Genomic DNA, 22,273 nt, shown 5'->3' with positions numbered 1-22,273 from the left:
TTTTTTTTTTTTTTTTTTGGTTTTTGTTTTGTTTTTAATTTGCGTATATGTGCCAGTGTACACAGTATCAATATTGAGGTCAGTGAACAGCTGTGGAAGTCAGTTCTCTTTCCACCTAGAGATTATACTTGGGTCATCAGGCTTGCCCGTAGCTCCTTTACCCACTAAGCAATCTTCTTGGGGGTTGTTGTTTTAAGTTTTTTTTCTTTTATATGCATGCATGTTTTGCCTGCATATGTGTATGCGTAGAACAAGTGCCTGGTTTCAGCAGAGTCGGAGAACACATCAATCACTCCCTAGAACTGGAGTTTTGAATGTGGGCCACCATGTGAATGCTGAGAATTAAACCCAGGTTCTCTGCAAGAACAGCCAATGTCCTTAATCACAAACCCTCTCTCCAACCCACCCCTACTTCTTATTTGTATAAAAATACATATATACCGTACAAATAGAGTTTAAACATAGATCATTTCATACAAAGACCACAGTATTATTCTAAACCAGCTAATACATACTGAATGTTATTATAAATATTCTTTATTAACATAGTTCCTGGAGTTCCTTCTGCTCCAAGAAGAGGACGTGGGGGTCATCGAGGTGGCAGGGGAAGATTTGGTATCCGTCGAGATGGTCCAATGAAATTTGAGAAAGATTTTGACTTTGAAAGTGCAAATGCACAATTTAACAAGGAGGAAATTGACAGAGAGTTTCATAATAAACTTAAATTAAAAGGTAAATTTTATTTTTCTACTCAAATGATTAAGTTGATCTTTGAGTTAAAGATGGTTTACAACTTAGATGTGTAAAGTCTTAACTTGCATGTTTTTCCTTAGAAGATAAACTTGAGAAACAAGAGAAACCTGTAAACGGTGAAGACAAAGGAGACTCAGGAGTTGACACTCAGAACAGTGAAGGGAATGCTGATGAGGAAGACCCGCTTGGGCCCAACTGCTACTATGACAAGACCAAGTCCTTCTTTGACAACATCTCTTGTGATGATAATAGGTACTGGGTTCTGTAAGGTTTATTCAGTTATATTTTATGTATATTGTTTTGGTGTTTTGTCTGCATGTTTGTCCATGTACACCACATGCATGTAGTGCCCACAAGGCCAGAAAAGAGCATCAGACCCCTTGGAATTGGAGGCAGAGATGGTTGTGAGCAGCCATGTGGGAGCTTGGGATTTAACCTAGATCCTTTGGAAGAGCCAGGGCTCTTAACTATTGAACCATCTCTCCAGCCCCCACAGTTGGTGTGTGTGTGTGTGTGTGTGTGTGTGTGTGTGTGTGTGTGTTGGTGTTGTTGTTGTTGTTTAGTGAGCCGGGCGTAGTGGCGCATGCCTTTAATCCCAGCACTTGGGAGGCAGAGGCAGGCAGATTTCTCAGTTCGAGGCTAGCCTGGTTTACAGAGTGAGTTCCAGGACAGCCAGGGCTATACAGAGAAACCCTGTCTCGAAAAAAACCAAAAATAAAATAAAATTAAATTAAAATTAAAATAAAAAATAAAAAAAGTGAAAGCTAGGAATGTAGTTCAATGGAGGAACACTTACCTAGCATATGCAAGGCCCTGGGTTTTATCCTAGTGACACAAAAAAGATAAAGAATCAGACTTGAACCTGTAATCCCAGCACTTGAGTAGGAGGTGGAGTCAGGAGGATCAGGGATTTAGGGTCACCCTTGGTTAGACCTAGGGCCAGCCTAGGTTATGAGAGATCCTGTCCTGGGTGGGGGGAACAAAAACCTTACACTATTGTTTAAAGATGTAGTCACACCTAGATATTAAACAGCGTTTGTGTAATCTGTCTGTATTATAATTCTAATGAAAACAGGCCGAAATGGAAAACATATCTTCAGAATTGACTCATACAGTAAAACTGTGACATATTATAGTTAAAGAAGATCCAGAAAATTTCTAATTGTCAAAAAGAAATGACTTAGCACATTAATCTAAGAGCTGCAGAAATCTGCTGCCCACATCACATTGCCTTTGTCCTGACTGCAGCTCAGTGCCCCCTGGAGGCAACTGTTGACTTCACTGTAAATATGGATAGGGAGGCCTGAGCCCTAGTAGACTGCATGATTGGTAGAACAATGTGGGCACTTGCTGGGTTAATTTCATCAGGTCCAGCAATTGAGCTAGGATACTAGGACCTCCATCTCCTAGCTTCTCTACCAAGTCTTTCCCCTACCAGCTCTGTCCTCTCTTCTGTGGGTTGAGTGAAATTAATCACAAGTCCTTTGGGTCTTAATTATCTTCATATGAAGGCTTTTAGCATCTGGGTTTGGTTGGGGTTGTGGGGGTGTGGGTGTGGTTTTTTTTGTTTTGTTTTTGTTTTTGTTTTGTTTTTCGAGACAGGGTTTCTCTGTGTAGCCCTGGCTGTCCTGGAACTCACTCTGTAGACCAGACTGGCCTCAAACTCAGAACTCAGCCTGCCTCTGCCTCCCAAGTGCTGGGATTAAAGGCGTGCGCTACCACTACCCAGCTCTTTAGCATCTATCAGTTGTACTTATAAGAAACAAGCCTCTATGTCATGTGAAAACATACTGCAGGAGTATACAGAGCTTGCATGCCATGAGAGCTGGGAGAGTCTAGATTGACTGCTCTTATTTCTTCAATTGAGCTCGAGAAATCAATTAAATGTATCAGGAATTGGTGCTGCATAGATTTGCTGAAAGATGCACTTTTTGAGTTGATGTGCTAATGTTCCTCTGCTCTTCCATAAAAGAGAAAGGAGACCAACTTGGGCTGAAGAAAGAAGGTTAAATGCTGAAACTTTTGGCATCCCACTTCGTCCAAACCGTGGCCGTGGAGGCTACCGAGGCAGAGGAGGCCTTGGCTTCCGTGGTGGCAGAGGGCGTGGTAGTGGCCGAGGAGGAACCTTCACTGCCCCTCGAGGGTTTCGTGCTGGATTCAGAGGCGCTCGTGGTGGTAGGGAGTTTGCAGATTTTGAATACAGGGTAAGTATGGCTGCATGCTGTAGGGATGGCATCCAGAACGTCTTACTTGTATCTGTTTTGGCAGAATTATTTTTAAAACATTAGAATAACTTTTAGTTTAACCTCTTAGAGAATGTACATGATTAGATTATTTAATTTAAAGGACAGTGATTTCTTGGCTAATGAATAGAAAAGAGCTGAGCGTGGGTGATGCATGCCTTTAATCCCAGCACTGGAGGATCTCTGAATTCCAAGACAGCCAGAGCCACATAGTGAGACTTGTCTCAAAGAAAAAGAATACTATATTGAGTGATTAACATCGTATTGGACTAAGCAGTAGCTGGAGAGCTGCCTGAAGCCTAACTGCTCTTTCAGCCAAAGGAAGGAAGAATAGGAAGGTGACGGTTGTCTTTTTATTAAAAGAGAAAAAAAAATTATAGGAAGCACACACTAAGGGCCACTAAAGCTGTATAATAAAAAATGACTGTAGTATTGCCTTTATTTCCTATTACTAGATTTTTACACTTTAACATCAAAGGAAGCAATGCAAACCTGTACATCTGAGAGCATTGGCGTTCGCATAGTAGTTAGTGAGTGACAGGCATGGTGCTGAATGTTTTTCACAGTAACTCATTTAAGCCTCATGTGAGCTCTGTGAGATGGGTTCTATTATTATCTAACTTTTACAAAGGAAACAGATACAGAGACTGTCCAAGGTCACAGGAGCAGAGGGATGATACTGAGTACTGAGCCCAGCAGGTTGGCTCTTGAGTCACTGCTCTTAATATAGGTTTGGAGGGAACTCACTTGTCATGCTCTCGAGAACCATCGGGTGCATTAGCACTCACTAACAGCTGTGGGGGAACTCTGTTGCTCTACGTACTGTTTTTGTGTACAGTCTATCCAGTGAGGCCAGTTAAGGTGGGCATTGCAGCTATCTTATTAAAGGGTCCTAGTTTACTGTCAAGGAAAGAAAATAGAAAAGGGCAAATCCTGTTATACAGAGATCCACTGATAATAACAGAAGACAGTTGCGAAAATTTGCTAATGGGAGTTTTGTTGTCCAGTTTTTATTATCAGCCATTGTTGAGGGTCTATGTGGAAGGACATTGGTATTCGTGGCTTTGGGACCAGCTATGTTGATTTTAATGTCTTGGATATTGTGCCCAGCTACACAATTACAAGACCCCTTCAGAGCTCAGAGCTCCTCACATCATTCTTGCTTATCTGATGTCTTAGAGTTACCAGTGACCCCATCATAGCTCAGTAGCTCTTCCTCACGTGTTCCTCTCTGGAATACCTGACACTGATGATTAGCCACTGACTTTAGGTCTGTCTGTTTGTTTGTCTTTCCTTCATTCCTTTCTCTTTTTTTTTTCCTTTTGAGACAGGGTCTTGCTGTGTAGCCCTGAATGTCCTGAAACTCATAATGTAGACCGGGCTGGCCTCAAACTCACAGACATCAGACTCTGGGGCTAAAACTGTATGACACTCTGTCTAGCCTTAATTTCTTTAATACTCTTGGATTTTGTCTGAAACATCCTATATGTCGTTTCATGATCTGTTTCTCTCTCCTCGTCAGAAATGTAGTGTTGTGTCTAGTCCTGTTGACAGTGGGGCCACCCTCTCTGCAGCCTTGTGCCTTTTTGAGTGCCCACAATATTCCTTCCTAGAGTTTTTTTTTTCTTTTTGTTTCTTACTTACAACTCCCCCCCTCCCTCCCTCCCACCTAATACTGCCTAGAATGTTTAGGGATTGGTAGACGGTATCTTACACACAGAGTCAGAATCTCAGTAGCCAAGGCTGTCCTCAAATTTCTGTGTAGTTGAAGGTGATCATGAACTTCTGATCTTCTTGTCTCTGCCTCCCAAGTGCTGGAATTATAGGTGTGGGCCACCATACCTGAGTTTTGTGTGATAGGGATTGGGCTCAGGGCCTGATGAATGCTAGGCAAGCTCTCTTCCAGCTGAGCTACACCTGAGTGCTCAGTTTCCTTGAGAGAGGAGAGAGAGGATGTGAGAGTGAGCTGCTGTGTGTGTGCTGGTGTGCTCTCTTGCTCAGATGCTTTCACTCCCTCTTCTGTGAGCTTGTCCACTTGTTCTTTATAACTTGTTTTCTTGTCTTACATATTGCTTCTGCCATATATTTCTCGAGTCCCACCTACTTTGCATCCTTAGACTGACCTTGCCCCTTTTCTGGGTTGTTCTGAGTAAACCATTCATATGTGACCACCTCACTACATCCATTCATTTGGAATGCCAACTATATGACGCCCACGGATGAAATTCCTGACAAGTAGTTTATGGCAGGAAGGGTTCCAGGGAACGACCCACCCAGGGAGGGAAGGGATAGCAGTGGGTGCTTGAGGAGGCTGGGAAGTAAAGACAGTGCTGCTGCTCAGGTCTTCCTCCTCTCGGTTCAGGACCCTAAGCCCGTGCTGCTAAAGTGTTCATTCTCACCCCAGCCTCAATCCTGTCAAACAGACAATCAGGATTAGCCATCACACCTAAGCTCCCTTAACATTTACAGTGATTCTCATTGTGTAACAAGAAGCTTTGCCCTGGAGCACTGAACTCATTTTGAAAGCATTATGTCCTGCTGAACGAACACATACACACACACACACACACCAGTGGAAGTTGCTGCTCCTGGCAGCCTTACTAAGATCAGCTGGTTTAGTGTTGGAGCACTGACTGGCGTGAGTGTCAGAGAGAAAGGGGATGTCTGGATTGGGATATGAGTGTAGTCAACTTCTCTCTCATATGTTACTGTTAAGTAGTTTCAGTGACTGTGGTGGGTGAGACTATACATTTGAGTCTTATATTCAGTTCGAGATCCTAAGACAATGAAGAATTTGGAATGGAGACTGGAGGTGACACAGTGGCCAAAAGTGCTTGCTACACTTCCTGAGGACCCATGTTTGGTTACCAACACCCATGTCATATCTGTCTGTAACTCCAGTGCCAGGCAGTCCTCTGGCTTCCACAGGCATGCACACACAGACAAATGCTATATATATGTTTTGTTTTTTAATTTGGGCAGGTGTGGGAAGAATCTGAAATGACTCAGTCTCTTTCCTTCCCCTTTTATTTTCTTCTCCCTCCCTTACCCCCTTTCTCTCCCTATCTTTCGCCTATCTTTTTTTTTAACCTTTCAGAAAACCACGGCTTTTGGACCCTAAAAGGTCTGGATTGGTCATACTGCTTTCTGAAAGGTAAAAAAAGAAAAGAAAGAAATTGGGAGGTGTGAAGGTTGGTTTGGTGGGACAGAGGGCTATGTTTAGTTCACTTGTTTCTGTACCAGCTTGTACTTTGCTATGTGTGTTTCAGTTTAAAGTAACATGACACACAGTTTGGTATTGTACCCTCAGAGGAAGTCTTTCAGCCAGGAAGTAACTGACCTTCTGTAACTGGGATGTACGTCTATAAAGATTGGGTGTGGTACAGGGTGTGATTGTACACACCTTTAATCCCAACAGTTGGGAGGCAGAGGCAGGAGAATCTCAGAACTCAAGGTCAGCCAGGGCAGTTACACAGAAAAACCCTGTCTCTGAAAAAAAAAAAAATAGGTATGGCCATCATTCTGTGTATAAGGGGGATGGCTCCACGATCCCTATAAATCCCCAAATCCATTCATGCTCAAGTCCCTTAATATGGATTTACATAGAACCTACCATACCCTCTTACCTGTCTGTGGTGCTAGGGATTAAGCGTAGAGCTTACCTATGCTCCACAGGCTAAGCTGTATGCTGGGCGTGAGTTCACTGCCAGCTCCCTGTATTCTAACCTGCAGATGACGTGTAGTGCAGTCATGCAGTTTGACTGGTATGCAGGTAGTTATACTCCGTTGGTTAGACCCTAAAGAGCCTAAGTACAAAGAGATTTCAACATGTTTCCTACACATGTAGACACATAAACACACATGCATAGTTTTTATCCACACCTGAAAAGATAAAGGGAATGAGTGGACTATGTACTAACTGCGTGTCTGAGAAGAAACAGAAGTCCCTGGCTACAAGTAAGCCTTGAGTTTAGGGTTGATCTCACTGGAGCCTCCTTCAGAGCTAGTGTGCATCTCTTACTGGTTATGGTGTTTAATTTTCCCAGTTAAAATTGTTTTTCAAACTTATTTCAAATTTAAGAGTTTTGTTTTGTTTTTTTAATTTTTATTAGCTTACAAAGATTTTTTTTTTTTTTTTTAAGGCCTGATCTTATATGGCTTAAAATGACCTAGAACTTGCTGTGTAACAAAGGATGACTGAATTTTTCTCTTGACTTCATGTCCATAGAGGCATGCACCACCACAACTTGTTTGCATGATGGTGGAGATAAAGCCAAGGGCTTCCTGCATGCTAGGCTAAGGCTCTGCGCAGTAAGGTGCATCTTAACCCTTTAGGAGAGAGAGTTTTGGGGAGCCAGAGAGATAGCTTAACAGTACAGAGAGCTTGCTGCTCGAGCAGAAGACCCAAGTGTGAGTTGCTCCGATCTCATACCACTTGCAACTCCAGCTCCAGGCATCCAGTACCTTCTTCTGGCCTCTTTGAAAACACAGACATACACACAGATAATAAAAGCAAAGCAAATTAAATATATTTTAAAGTTTTGTTGTTTTTTTTTTTTTTTTAATATATTTCAAGTCCAATACTGCTTTCTCCTATCATGCAATTTTAGAGAGAAATACTACTTTACCTTCTGGATTATTGTATTGCTTGGTAAAAGATGTCAAAATTTAGGGATTTTATGAAACTTGTTTCAAAAGAGTTTTTGAGTGACCATGTGAAAGTTCATGTAACTGTTGTATTTAAAATGTTGGGGCAACCAAAGGTAGTAAGGTCTCCCCGTATTGCAGAGCGGTGTGCCTGCTTGATAGGCCAGCCACTCCTCCAGCCTCCGCTGACTAGGACACACAGAGAGTAAGCAGAGAGTTGGGTGTGGACGTCAGAGCAGTGCTGCCCAAGAACCAATGGGACAGAAATTTTTTCTGTGAAAATAAGAGGAAGGGTGTGTTAAGGTAACCTAAATAAACTTAAGCAAACTAAGGAAGAGCCTGGCTTGCAACATGAACTAATACTTATTTTCCTTTTTAGAAAGACAACAAAGTTGCTGCATAGTCTACAAACAAGTCTTTGAAAATAGGTGACTCCTAGCTCTTCATGGTCCTGGAAAGTGCTTTCAGTCTTTGTGAAGAATGAAGAAGTGAAGTTGCTGTCTGTCTGTCACCAGCACTGGGTTTTGTCTGTTTTCTGCTTCAGTTCAAAGCTACACTGCAGTTGCTTTGGGGCAGGAAGGCTCGTCTTAAAACACAAGCATAAGTGTGTGTGGGGTAGCGGGTGGTTGTGATTCCTTGTTTAGAGTTGAACTGAAGCCAGCGAAATGGAACTGCTAAGTATTTTTTCATCACTGAAAGGATTTTCTTATCACTAATTAATTGTATTCGGCAATTACTTCGAGTTGCCTGCAGATAGGCCGTGATACTGTGTTTTGAGCCACAGAAGGTTTTGTGCGTGTGCGTGTGCGTGTGCGTGTGTGTGTGTGTGTGTGTGTGTGTGTGTCTTTCTCTTTCTTTTTGGAGATCCTATAATATGAGGTAGCTTATTTCGACACTTAATTAGGGTGCTGGATGGTAGAGAATTTTGTCAGTCAACTATGTACACACAGGTAAATACTGTTTCTTAGGCAAAGGTAACNTTTTTATATAGTTGTAAAATTCNATTATATTCCATTGCCAAAGAAACATTAAGAACTTTGTATAGCTGTATAAAAAGCAACTAATTTTTTAAAGAATAAANGTTTTAAAGTCAGCAAACAGACGTGTCCTTGCAGAAGTCAGCTTGACGAGGAGCAGGAATATGGGTGGGTCTTTTCCCTTGCTTTCCAGGCTTAAGGTTCTTGATTTCCTTTGTAATGTTTGGACCCCAAGTGAAGATTTGATAACTTTATTCCATTATCTAAAAAGCATAAATTATTCATGNATAGTGTATGGACTTCATTTTGTAGCAAATCACAGGATTTGTTTAAATAACAGATATTTTAAGTGTATGAATGTAAATAATCATAGATGAGAGTGTACCTCGCTGTATTTTCAAATAAGTAANCTTCTCCTTTTTAAGACATTAAAACTTGATATATCAGTTGACCCATTCCTCCTGCTATGCCTGGAATTCTGTTGTGGTAACGCTGACTCCTATTTTATGTCAAAAAGATGGAGTTTCCAGAATCCTCTGGCACCTGTAAAACATCACTAACATAGTGTGTGGGTCGGCCTGTGGCCTCCTAATGACTCCCTGTACACGTTTGTTGCTAACTGTAAATTACTAATAAATCTTTTTTGATATTTAAGCTATAGTGAAAAAAGATCTGGCCACTTTGTGTTTTTAATAAAGGCCATGGAATAAAGGGATCCAAAGATTTCAATATTTTTAACTATACTGGTTTTTGTTAACTTTCTCACTAAACCATTCAGTAATGATAAAGGCATGTGAAACTGCACTGTAGGAGAATTGGACTACTTAAGGATGGCTGATTGTTTTTTAGTTTTATATCTTTTGTATAGAGCAATAAGAAAATATCTTATAATTTGGTTTCATTGTTGAGGTCCAGAACCTGATAGCCGTCATTTACTGTGCGCCTGCATGTGAACAACTAACCCTTTTGTAGGGTCCACAAATCATGAGATTGAACACATGTTTAGGCATGTTAAGGCATCAGAGCACATGCTGTGCTAACACTTGTAGGCTGAGATGTGCCAGCCCAGTTCTCCACGCTCATACAGGGTGAACTCGTACTTTTTCTCAGTACCCTGGGGCATTCGTTGTCCCAATAATAACTGGCAGCATGGTGACCCCACTGTGCATCTTCCAATCGCAAGGCTTTTATCCTAAAACAGAATAAAACTCTTCAATGAAAACTCTTCTCAAAGTTCTTTCTCATAGGTAGTGACATTCTCTTCATGGGAAGAAAATGAAAAGCATCTTGAGTTTGGGCTGCAGCAGTGGTAATGTTGGCCCTAGAGCAGCTCAGCCGTTGTCTAACCTCTTAAAATGTTTATTTCTTGTTGTACGTGGTCAAGGAAAGCTAGAAGTCCCTTTCTCTCTGAGCATATGACACTCACTAATTAAGATCTGTGACATGAGGAGAAAAGATCAGCCACACATAAACCACACTGGAACGCCCCATTCAAAGTGCACCTCTATGGGCAGATAGATGTAGGAGATAGCTGACGTGGGTTGCAGATGAGTGGAGTGTAGCTCACCCAGAAACATAAGGCCTGTACCACTACACACAGTTAATGCAGCACTAGGGTTGGAACCCAAGGCTCCATGCATGCTATAGGAGAGCTCTCTGCATCACCTAAGCTACTTCCTTGTCCCAGCTGAGTGTCATTTTTTAAGATAGGCTCCATTGTGCTGTACTGAGTGCCTTAGAGGTTCTCTAGTCAGGCCTAGGACTCCCACGCCTCACAGGACACTGATCAGCTAGCATCAACATTGGCTCATCTGATGGTCCTCTAAGAGCCTTGGTAGACTCCACACTAGAAAAGCTACAATTCCCACCCTCACCCCCCCCCTCCAAATCCAAATCCCATACATCCACATCGAAACTGACCTTTAACAAAGCACAGTGAACAGGTTCTCACAGAAGCCTCTGATGGCCGTTGTAACTCTGCCTTCTTGGAATCGCAGATGTTAGGCACCACACCTGACAAAACAGAGACATTGCTCTACTTTCCTTTGGGGTTTGCAAACTTGATTTGTTCCTAGCAGATAGCAAATGAGTGCATTTTGTAATTACCAAAAAGCTGCTTCAGGGCGCTGCATTTCCAGCATGTGGTGAGTGAGAAGCAACTTTTTTCTTTTCTTTTCTTTTTTCTTTTTTTTAATTAATTTATTTATTATATGTTAAGTACACTGTAGCTGTCTTCAGACACTCCAGAAGAGGACGTCAGATCTTGTTACGGATGGTTATGAGCCACCATGTGGTTGCTGGGATTTGAACTCAGGACCTTCGGAAGAGCAGTCTGGTGCTCTTACCCACTGAGCCATCTCACCAGCCCCCTTAAGCTCTTTAATGCAGGTACCATGTCTGCATTGAGTGTTGTGGGTGCCTGGGCCATACTCAGTATTTAAGTTTGCAGACATTGGAGTGTGGCATGGTTTGTGGTAATCAAGGTAAGGGAGTTACAGTAGCCTAGGTGGCACTGCTTGGTTTACTGTTTACAGTCAGCTTCAAAGCCACGAGTCAGGGCACATACCTTTAATCCCAGCGTTTGGGAGGCAGAGGCAGGGGGACTCTGAATTAGAGGCCAGCCTGGTATACAGAGCGAGTTCCAGGACAGTCATGGCTACACAGAGAGACCCTGTCTTGGAAAAGAGCTGGCAGTGTGTAATTCAGTAGCAGAACACTTGACTAATACCTACATAGCTGTGGATTTGATCCCAGCTCTGCAAAACAGGTAGGAATCAAAGTCATGGGATTAACACTGTTACCCCTGAATCAGAGTCAGAAGTGGGGTCCTGCCACATAGCCTTATGGTGACAACTGTCTTGAGGTATCTGAAGAGATGACAACAAAGGAAGTCATAGTTCTGAGTGTCCAAGTGGCCATCTGTCCGTGTGCTGCTCCCTAGTACACCAGGCAAGCTCCTGTGGGAGTGGCCATCTGAGGTGCTAGGTCTGTTGGCCAGGACCAGAGTTTAGGAAAGGGCCTTGTGGTTTTAAGGTTCCACCAGTTTGGGGCCAGACCTGTGACCCTGTGCCAGTGTCTCCAAATCACAGCTCAGTTCATTTTAATAAAAAATACTTCCAGCCGAGCGTGGTGGCGCACGCCTATAATCCCAGCACTCGGGAGGCAGAGGCAGGCGGATTTCTGAGTTCCAGGCCAGCCTGGTCTACAGAGTGAGTTCCAGGACAGCCAGGGCTACACAGAGAAACCCTGTCTTGAAAAACAAAAACAAAAACAATACTTCCGGACTAAGTCGTGAACCTACCCCTAAAAGGCCCAACTCTAGCCCAGGACAGGCTAAGGTTGGGTTTTGAGGAAGTGCCTTAAATGTGTTGATGCAGGGTTACGGCTTTTTAGTCCTAGGCTTTCAGGGAAACAAAACAGCTAGACGTGTTTTTGAGTCAGGAGTGAGGCTTTCGGGGTGACTCACAGTCATTGGTGCTTTAGGGGCATAAATCTGCCTAGAGCCACTCAGCCCAGAAAGTTATTTCCCTAAGACTGGCAGTCTGCAAGTGAGCGGTGCCAAGGTTGTGTGGAGCCTGGGCCCACGCAGGATATAATGAGTTTCAGCTGCTGGCTTTTGTAGCCATTCTAGAACCAAGAAGAGGAGCATGTTTACTAGGTGTCTGAAGGGCACCTCTGCAATCCTCGTGCTCCCCTAATCCAGGTAATCCTCAGCTGCCAGCCTCATTGAAAGTACAGATCCCAGCCATGGTGCAAGAAAATGGGCTAGCCGGACAATGGCCTCACTCCACTCCTCTAGGTTTAATAATATTTCTTGTCCCTTGTTAGGCACCTCAGGTGGTGGTTTATAACATGGAATTGATGACTTCTCTTTCCTTGAAGGCATCACATGTAAAAGGGATGCTTATGCTATAAAAGTTGTGGGGATTTTGTTTAGGAGACAAGATATCCACCATTTAGTTCAGGCTGTCCTTAAACATGCCACCTTCCTGCCTTAGCATCCCAAATACTGAAGGCATTTGTACTGTGTAACTAAAGCTGACCTTAAACTTAAAGAAGCCTGCCTTGTGGGTGGAGAGATGGATCAGCAGTTAAGAGCACTGACTGCTCTTCTGAAGGTCTTGAGTTCAAATCCCAGCAACCACATGATGGCTCACAACCATACATAATGAGATCTCTCTTCTGGTGTGTCTTACGATAGCTACAGTGTACTTACATATAATAATAAATCTTTAAAGACTCTAACTCCTAGAATTACTGGTATGCACCAACAGAACTGATTTTGACATTTTGAGACTCATTGAGTGGACTTGGCTGACTTGGAGCTTGCAGCAGTTGTTTTGCCTCTGCCTTCCACACTGCTGGGACTGTAAGCATGTGCCACCACACCTAACTAGAAGACATACTTACAGAAAGGAGTGGAAGGACAAACAGCATGGTGCACCATTGCCTAGAGGTGTGTTGGCTCGGTGAAGCTCACTGTTTTTTAACTTTGTATTCTTTATGAGTTTCACATCTTGCACCCCAGCCCAGCTCATCTCCCTGTCCCCTTGAATCCACTTTATGCCCTTGCAGCCTCCCCAAAAACACACACACAAAGCATAGGACACATCTCATGTTGGAACTATAGCATGTCACAGAGTGTCTCACTGTATGCCCCTGTCCACACATCTTCACTTGCCAGTGCTCATTGCGATGAGTCATTGGTCTGGTCCAAGATCTCTGGCTTCTGTGACACCATCAATACTGGATCCTCACCGCGTCTTCTGGTTGTCCTGTTGTTGCCCCAGTCATGGAGATCCTGCAGATTTGGATCAGCAGAACTGACCCTTTCACCGGTCAGAATCTGCATTGGCAGATTCCCAGTCCCACTCCCAGGAACCTTACTTTTCAAGGCTCACTCCTAACCCTTCCCAACACAGATTTCTTATTGTTTCTATCCATATAAATAGGAGTGTGCGGTAGTGTTAGTTTATTTGAGTTCCTGTGCGTGGAGCCAGAGGACAGCTTGATGGATTCACTGCCCTGCTGTAACTGTCAATCCTAGGGGTCAAACTCAGGTCATGAGGCTTGTAGGCCAAGTACCTTTACCCACTGAGCCATTTATCCACCCTCACAGTCTCTGAGTCTCTCTGTCTCCCTCTCCCCATCCACCTTCCTCTCTGATACCCTTTCGTGTTGTGTAGCCCTGGCTGGCCTAGAACTCACTATATAGACAAGCAATAGTGACCTCAGACCTGAAACAGATCTATCTGCCTCTCTCTCGAGTGCCGCGGTTACAAGGTATGGGGCTCCCCTGTGTTACCACCATCTAGCTCAGAAGTGCTCGATTCTCACTGTAGTGCATTAGATATGTGAACAGACCAGCCCACCTACTCCACAGACAATGCTACACTGGGTAATATCTAGCTTCTAGAGAAGGCTAGACAGGAAGAAAAAGCTGACTTAGAGCCCTTGAGGACTTGAGAAGTCTAGCTGTGTGTATTCCATGTTAGTTATCTATCTTCAGTCATTGGTTTCTAACCCTGAAGTGCCAGAACACCCTGAGAATGCAGGACCAGGATTAACTCTGTGTCTGACCTTCTCCCATGTAATATCACTCCAACTGTCATCTATCCCCATGGTAACAGTGAGCTAGGACTTGCCCTAGAAACACATTCAGTAAGTGTAGTATGGCATTCTTGTTTCTCCCTCAAAATACAAAACAAAAGCTTTTGAGAGAGGCATAGTGACACTCGCCTTTAATCCCAATGCTCAGGAGGCAGAGGCAGGCAGATCTCTGAGTTTGAGGCCAGCCTGGTCTACATGGTGAGTTCCAGGACAGCCCAGGGGTAAACAGTAAGACCATCTCAAAAAAGAAACTATTGAATGACATGTGATCTTTTTCACTTTGGGTCATGACTGTCCACCCATGAACACCCTCATCTTGTAAAATCCAGTGCCCTCCATTCCCTTTTTTTTTTTAATAGGTATGTGTTCATTTTTATTTTGGGGATAGATCCAGACTGGCACTGAAATTAAGACTCTGGCCTCCCCCTTCTAAGTCTGGGACTCACAGGTGTATACCACCACCACACCGAGCTCCTTTCTGCCTATGGGATGTCTTTGGCTTCTGGCTGGGAGTCCACAGAATCATCATTCTTGTGGCCATGGTGTGTCCCTCTGAAAGAATTCAAACCAGAGGGAAGAGGCCCAGGAGCAAAGTGCAAAACACCAGATCCAAGCGTTGAAGGAGACGTAGGAAGTGGAGCCTCTCAAGATGTGCCCAGTTCTCCAGTGTAAGGGTGAAAGCAGTGCTGTCTGCCAAGGCTTAAGACTCAGTGCCATGGCTGCCACACTGGGGTGGGGAGGACCTGGCTACGGAAGCACCCTCTGCCTGCCTTACACCCAAATGCCACACTTCCAGCAGGAACCACAAGCAAACCACATTGTTTGTGCAGACAGTGTAGAAACAGTGAGCCATTCTTAGCAGTTCTGGAATTGGGGCATGGGAGGGGCTATCTGTCAGTACACACTTCCAGATGCTGGGCAGGAGGAAGACGTGTGACGAGTCCCAAAGCCACAGCAGTTCGACCTGCTGCGATGCCTCAGCACATCACTGCACACCTGACTTTGTCCCTTGTCCAGTGACCTTTTCCTCTCATCCCCTCCTATGTAACACCGTGGGCACACCTGTCCATCCACCCATCTGCAGTGGCTCAGAGTGTTGGCTGTCACTTGCTTTGGGCTTCAGCTGGTTGGTGGGAGGTGAGGCACCGGGAATGTAACTCCGGGTCTGGGATCTATCTTTTTCAACTTTATGAGCTTCTTCCTTTCTGTTCCTCCCTGCCAGTCTCTAGCCAGCTTAGACACCATAATCCATCATTTATATTGCAGATGCCCTGAAGTCCCCAGCTCCTCTTGTGAGCTTCTTGTGCTTTTTTTGCCTGACAGAAACCTCAGCTCTGAAGGGATCCACTTGTCTACACAGTCACTCTTCACCTAGAAGGGCGGGGGATAGTTGAAGGGTGAGGGATGTAGCTTAATGGTAGAGCACTTGCCTAGTGTGCACAAGACCATCCCTGGCTTCAGCTCCCAGCAACAAATAGTTGGGAAATGAATACTACTGTAATATGAGTCTCCCTCTCCTGGGCCTGGACGTGGCCAGCAACACATATTTGTGTAATCACCTCTCTGCAGACGGCAAGTGGTCTGACCAGCGACTTCAAAGAGAACTGAAAGCTATCTGACAGAGACTGCCCCCGCAATCTAAACCACCCTGGTCTGCCTCCGGCCTTCCCTGGGGACCCTACTTTAGAAAGACCTGTCAACAGTTTGGCCTGTGCCCTGGCACCCTACCCACCTCCCAGACTTAAATTACAGACTCACTCAGCTTCTTTCGTGAGAAGCCTTTCCATTATTAGTTAATTACTGTGCTAGCATACTATTTAATATTGTATACAGAATTAGTTTCATACTGTAGTAGCTACACGGCACATTTACCTTTATGCTTTTTTTGTGGGCACTGGGGTTTGAGCTCAACCTTGCACTTAGCAGCCAGGTCCTTTACTACTGAGCTTCACTCCCAGACTGTTTTAGAAGAGTCCCACTATGTAGCCTTAGCTGACTTTAGACTTAGAGGTCTACCTGCCTCCATCTCCCAAGTAGCTCCCAACCAACCCCCTGTAACTACAGCTCCAAAGGTCTGGTGCTCTCTCTGGCCTCAGCAGGCACTCAGGCATTTGTCACACACACACACACACACACACACACACACACCATGAATTAAAAAAAAAATTCAGGATTTGTTTCGTGTGTGAGAATGTTTTATCTGCATGTGTGTATGTGCACTACATGCTTGCCTGGGGCCCATGGAGTTGAGAACAAGGTGTTAGATTCCCTTGGAACTGGAGTTACACACGGTTGTGAGCTGCCATGTGGGTGCTGTGAATCAAATCTGAGTCCTCAGAAGGACTTTTAGTCACTGAACCGTCTCTTTAGTTCCCAAAATAAAATAAATCTTTAAAAATTGTATTTTTAAAAAACTGGCCCTGGCGGTGCGTGCTTTGAATGAGGAAGCAGAGGCAGCGACACCTATGATCTGGAAGGCAGCTTGTTTTGAATAGGAAGTTCCAGGCCAGCCACAGAGACATAGTGAAACCCTGTCTCAAAAAAACCAACAAAAAAGACAGAGACTTTTAAGTTATTTTTATAGGAAAGGTAAGTGTACCCTGTGTATAATTTACATACTTTAGAAGGTCTTGGACTACCCCTTGGGAGGCTAAAGCAGGCCTGGGCTATAGCAAGACCCTATATTAAATATCTGGCCCAGTAGTGGTGGCACATGCCTTTAATCCCAGCACTTGGGAGACAGAGGCAGGCAGATTTCTGAGTTTGAGGCCAACCTGGTCTACACAGAGAAACTTGTCTTATTAAAAAAAGAAAAAAAAAAAAATCTGGTGAAGCAGGGCATGGGGAAAGGGAGAAGTTGCAGTATTGGAGAAGCTGGCCTCACCCCACTCCCACGTGCCTTCAGATTCTTAGTATGTTACTGACTTTGTATGAAAGAGGAAAGCCCTTTTATTCAGCAAACAATACGTTCTTTTTTTTTTTTTTTTTTTTTTTTTTTTTTTAGGTTTTTAAGATTCATTTATACATATATCATTCTGCCTGCATATATGCCTGCATGCCTGAAGAGGGCACCAAATCTCATTATAAATGGTTGTGAGCCACCATGTGGTAGCTGGGAATTGAACTCAGCACTTCTGGAAGAGCAACCAGTGCTCTTAACTGCTGAGCCATCTTTCCAGCCCCAGACTTTAAGTCCTTACTGTATAGCAACTCTATTTCTCATTGCAGAGGAAGCAGCAACAAATGGAACCAAGCCAGTGCTGGCTGGCACTTGCTTTCTGCAAGGAGACTACATGAGCACCTACTACATAAAGAGGCTTAAGAGATGGAAAAAGCAGGACGTGGGCAAGAAAGAGAGTGGTGCCAGGAAGGAGTTGCTGCCTCCAGTTTTAAGTAGGTGAGGAATATGTACATTTAAAAAGTGACCACATGGAGCACACACCTTTAAGCCCAGCACTTGGAGGCAGCGCCTGGTTAATCTCTGAGTTTGAGGCCACAATGGTCTACTTAGTTCCAGGATGTCCAGAGCTATGTGGTGAGACCCTGTTAAGAGGCCATTGGGGGTTGACCTCAGGGGCTGGAGAGATGGCTAAGCAGTTAAGTGCACTAGCTGCTCTTCCAGGGGACTGGGGTTAGATTCTCAACATCCACAAGGCAAGCTAACTCTTGTTCCAGGGGATCTGAGGCCCATTCCAGAGCCCACATACACTGCACACACATGGTGCACAGACATACATGCAGACAAACACCCATACATATAATTTTTTCTTTTTTTTTAAAGATTTATTTATTTATGTATATAAGTACACCATTGCTCTCTTCAGACACACCAGAAGAGGGCATCAGATCCCATTACAGATGGTTGTGAGTCACTATGTGGTTGCTGGGAATTGAACTCAGGACATCTGGAAGAGCAGTGAGTGTTCTTAACCACTGAGCCATCATCTCTCCAGCCCAATTTTTTTTCTTTTAATACTTAAGGGAGGAAGGACATTCAAGCAGAAACAAGAGCACCTGCAAAGCCCTTGTGGCAGGTGTGACCCTGAACAGCAACCATGGAAGTTAGGGTGCAGAACAGAACATTTGAAAGTAGGAATGGAGCTGTGGGAAGGGATCAGAGAGAAAGCAGGGCACTCCACCGCAATACTGGCAGGTGGGCTGAACTCTGTCAAAAAATTAGCAGACCAAGAAGCATGAAGGCCCCTATTATTACTCCAGGTGTCCCTGCTCCCTGGTACTTGGAACATGTGGCTTGAGTCTTGAGTCCTCAGTCTATGTTACAATGGCCTTTGTCATAGAGCCCGTCTAGCAGAGGCCCGTGTGACATCCCTTAGCAAATTGTCTTCATTGTATGTATTCACCCAGTTGGACTAAGGGAACAGGGTTCAGAATCAGACCCCTTGCTGTGCCAGACCTGTGGTTACAGGAAGCTAAGTTGTTTCCCAGTTTTCTGTAGTCCAGGGAACACTGTAGTGAAAGACCTTCATTATCATTTCATGTGTGGGTTTATCTGGAAGAGAAATTCTAAGAAGTGGAAATTCTTGGAAACAGAATGGCTTTATAATTGTAATAAATACCTGTTCTGTCATACTCAGGAGCCACAGTGTATTCAGGGGCAGTGTATTCTTCAGTTAGGGTGGGGTTGTGTTGGGGGTTGGTCTGGTGCTGCTGTATATTCAAATGCTAGATTCTGTACTCCAAGACCTGGTTGCCCCAAGACAAGCAAATTTCCATGTACACTAGCCTTTGTTGTGCAAATTTTACTCCCCAGTTTAAAACTATTGGTTAAATAAAACTGGCAACAGCCAGTCACTGAGGGGAATAGAGAGCATTTATAAGGTTTGAGTTATTAGGTGGGGAGGTGGGGTTACAAGTAGGGACGAGGAAGAGAAGGGGGGCACAGAGGAGGAGAAGACAGAGAGAAGAGGAGATCACCATTAGTCATGATGGACCAGCAGTACATGCCCAAGCCAGAGTGAAATGCCTCCCCAGGACACCAGACTGCTGGAGCAGAAATAACCCAAGAAGATTCAAACAAGTATTGGGAAGCACAGTTGAAGTAGCCAATCTAGAGTTAGAGAATTAGATTAGGGGCCATCCCCTGGTAATTGTGCAGAGCCTAATAAATTAATCACAGTTTGAGTCTCATTTATTTGAAGGTGTAAGACTCGGATGGATGAGCCTTAGCTTACTGGGAAACACCCCCACACACACCCCCAGTGAACAATGTGGAACGGGGGATCCATGCAAAAAGCCAGAGGAATTTATTGTTCCAGCATTCTGGGGTCATCATCCTGCACCCTAAGGAGAGGCAGCAACCCTGGGCGGCCCAGGTCAGCGAGTTTTTATACAGTTTCCAGGGGCAGAATAGAGCATCAGCAGCTAGGAACAATATGATTGGAGGAACAGAGCTCCATTTAAACTGATTGGTCTTTAGGGAATGAGGTAGTAGGGGCTTAATTAGCGTCTTCCTTCTGGTATGTGCTCTCTAACCTGTCTCTTCCAGAAGGGGAGGGGTGCCTGGTGGAATTTTCCAACTGCTCTGAACTGACCTCATCAGAGGTAGATGGGGGGTGAGCATAATTCTTTTATTTTACAGGTTCGAACCACATGATCATCAGTACTGTGGGAAGCAGCTTTGGAGAATGTGCGCTCTGCCGGGGCATGGTGGTGCACACCTTTAACCTTAGGAAACAGAGGCAGGCAGGTCTCTATGAATTTGAGTTATAAGGCATTCTCTGCCTAGAGAGAACCTGTCTCAAAAAAGGGGGGTAAGAGCTGTAACCTAAATTATATGATGTCAGGAGCTAGTGTGCAGCTCAGTAGTAGAATACTGCTCAATATGTGACATGTGTGAGCCTAGCTAGGTTCAGCCACCAGTACCACAGACATTTGCACCAGACAAGCCCTTGCATACCTGCCCTTGCCCGTGCACATGTGCACGTACACAGCACATCAGTATCACGCATTGGTCTCTTTGAGGGTAGGTGCTGTTTTATCATGTAAGTTATTTGTACTTACTCTTCTATAGGCTATTTGTAAATACTCTGCATTATGGGAAAGATTTTTTGTTTTTTTAGGATTTATTTATTTTATGTATATGAATACATGGTCACCGTCTTCAGATACACCAGAATTGAATCCCATTACAGATGGTTGTGAGCCACCGTGTGGTTGCTGGGAATTGAACTCTGGACCTCTGGAAGAGCAGTTAATGGTCTTAGCCTCTGGGCCATCTCCCGACCTGGAAAAAAATGTTTTTAACATGTGAATATGGTTAACACAAGTGAAGAAAAAATAACATACATAGTCTTGTTCCTCACTGGATAAAGAACTGCATGCCTGAGATCCAGCACTGAAGAGGGAGGCAGGAGGATGGATAGAGAGACACACAGGAAATTGAAGGGAGGGACATTCTATTTGGAGGAGGGTTTTTTGATTTTTTTTTTTAAGAGAGGGACATTCCTGCTGAGATGAGAAGGTCGAAGAAAACCCATAATACATCTAGTTTCCTTTGTCTTTTCGGACTCACTGATTTTTTTTTTTAATTCATTATTAATGACTGCATTTAGCTCTTGAGGTAAAGGAGCTCAAGGGAGGTCATGGACTTGCTGTAGTAGGTGGAAGGCCCAACTCCCACACTTAACATGAAAGCCGAACTGAGCCTCCAGGTGCCCTTGAGCTGGTGACAGAGGCTGTTCTGCAGTTGGGAAAGGTCTCAAAGGGAAGTTACCAATAATTTCACAGGGAATTCATGTCTTCGTTTATAAGTGAGGGCCAAGTTCAAGGGTCTTGGTTCCCAATGGGGACATTCCTATAGAAGAGTCACCGTGGACAAGACACAGCAGCCCTGGGAAGAAGAAGAGTGAGCCTTGATCCACACTAGTGCTCAGGACACAGAGCCCACACTCTTTCTTTCAAGGCAAATGCTATTTACTGTTTGACTTCTGTTCTTCCAGAAAGCATCTCTCTCCAAATTGAGTAACATGTGCACATGAGTGAGTATGTGTGTGTGTGTGTGTGTGTGTGTGTGTGTGTGTGTGTGTGTGTGTGTAAAACCCAATTTGCCTCTTTAAAAATATTTTTTGAGAGAACATTATCCCTGTAACTCACTATGTAGACCAGGCTGGCCTCAAACTCACAAAGGCCCACCTGCCTTTGCAACCACAGCTGGTTTAAAATATTTATTTTAGGCAGGTAGTGGTGGTACATGCCTTTTTATTTTTATTTTTTTTTTAAGATTTGTTTTATATATGTAAGGATGCCGTTGCTATTTTCAGACACACCAGAAGAGGGCATCAGATCCCATTGCAGGTGGTTGTGAGCCACCATGTGATTGCTAGGAATTGAACTCTCCAGCCTGGTGCATGCCTTTACTGTGTTGTACAATTTATTTATTTACTTATTACATCTCTCAGGATGCATATGCATGCCCTTTGCCATGGTGCTCATGTGGTGGTCAGAGGACAACTTGCTAGACCTGATTCTCTCCTTCCACCATGTGGGTTCCAGGGATCCAACTTAGGCAGTAAGGCTCGAAGCAAACACCTTTATCACCGGAAACTATAAAGCTAATCCCCATTTCTCCCCTCATGTTGTATTATTAGGAAGAACTTGAATATACTCTTTTTCCCCATTTGTTTACCAACTGCTATCTAGATACAAAGAGGCCTTGCTCTTCGAGAGGTTCCATTTAGTATAGAAATGGTTGTTCTAGAACCTTCTGCATTCTGTTAAAGTCCAAACATGTTGTTCTCCAGATCTTCATCAAACAGGACTGGGCTTCTGATTATTGTCCCTTTCCAGTCACTGCTTCCGGGACAGCTTTCTAAGAAAGTCCTTGTTGTCATGGTGTGTTGGCTCACATTTGTAAACCCAGCACTTCAGAAGCTGAGATAAGAGGATTGCCAAGGGGACCGGTGAGATGGCTCAGTGGGTAAGAGCATCTGACTGCTCTTCCGAAGGTCCGGAGTTCAAATCCCAGCAACCACATGGTGGCTCATAACCATCCGTAACAAGATCTGACACCCTCTTCTGGAGTGT

The 22,273-nt window shown here is 44.1% G+C and overlaps 1 protein-coding gene across 1 annotated transcript in view; it reads left to right on the top strand.

Annotated features, from left to right (window-relative positions):
• The window catches only part of Lsm14a (LSM14A mRNA processing body assembly factor), a 46,503-nt gene extending 37,145 nt beyond the window's left edge, over positions 1-9,358 (top strand). The window contains exons 6-10 of the mRNA XM_029532745.1: positions 550-732; positions 834-1,005; positions 2,726-2,957; positions 6,094-6,150; positions 8,023-9,358. Of these exons, the coding sequence (XP_029388605.1) occupies positions 550-732; positions 834-1,005; positions 2,726-2,957; positions 6,094-6,117 (611 nt within the window). The 3' untranslated portion in view covers positions 6,118-6,150; positions 8,023-9,358. The remainder of the gene's footprint in view (positions 1-549; positions 733-833; positions 1,006-2,725; positions 2,958-6,093; positions 6,151-8,022) is intronic.
• The last annotated feature ends 12,915 nt before the right edge of the window (positions 9,359-22,273 follow it).

This window comes from Mus pahari, chromosome 1, assembly GCF_900095145.1.
Source record: "Mus pahari chromosome 1, PAHARI_EIJ_v1.1, whole genome shotgun sequence".
NCBI lineage: Eukaryota > Metazoa > Chordata > Mammalia > Rodentia > Muridae > Mus > Mus pahari.
This window is presented reverse-complemented; position numbering and strand designations above follow the sequence as displayed.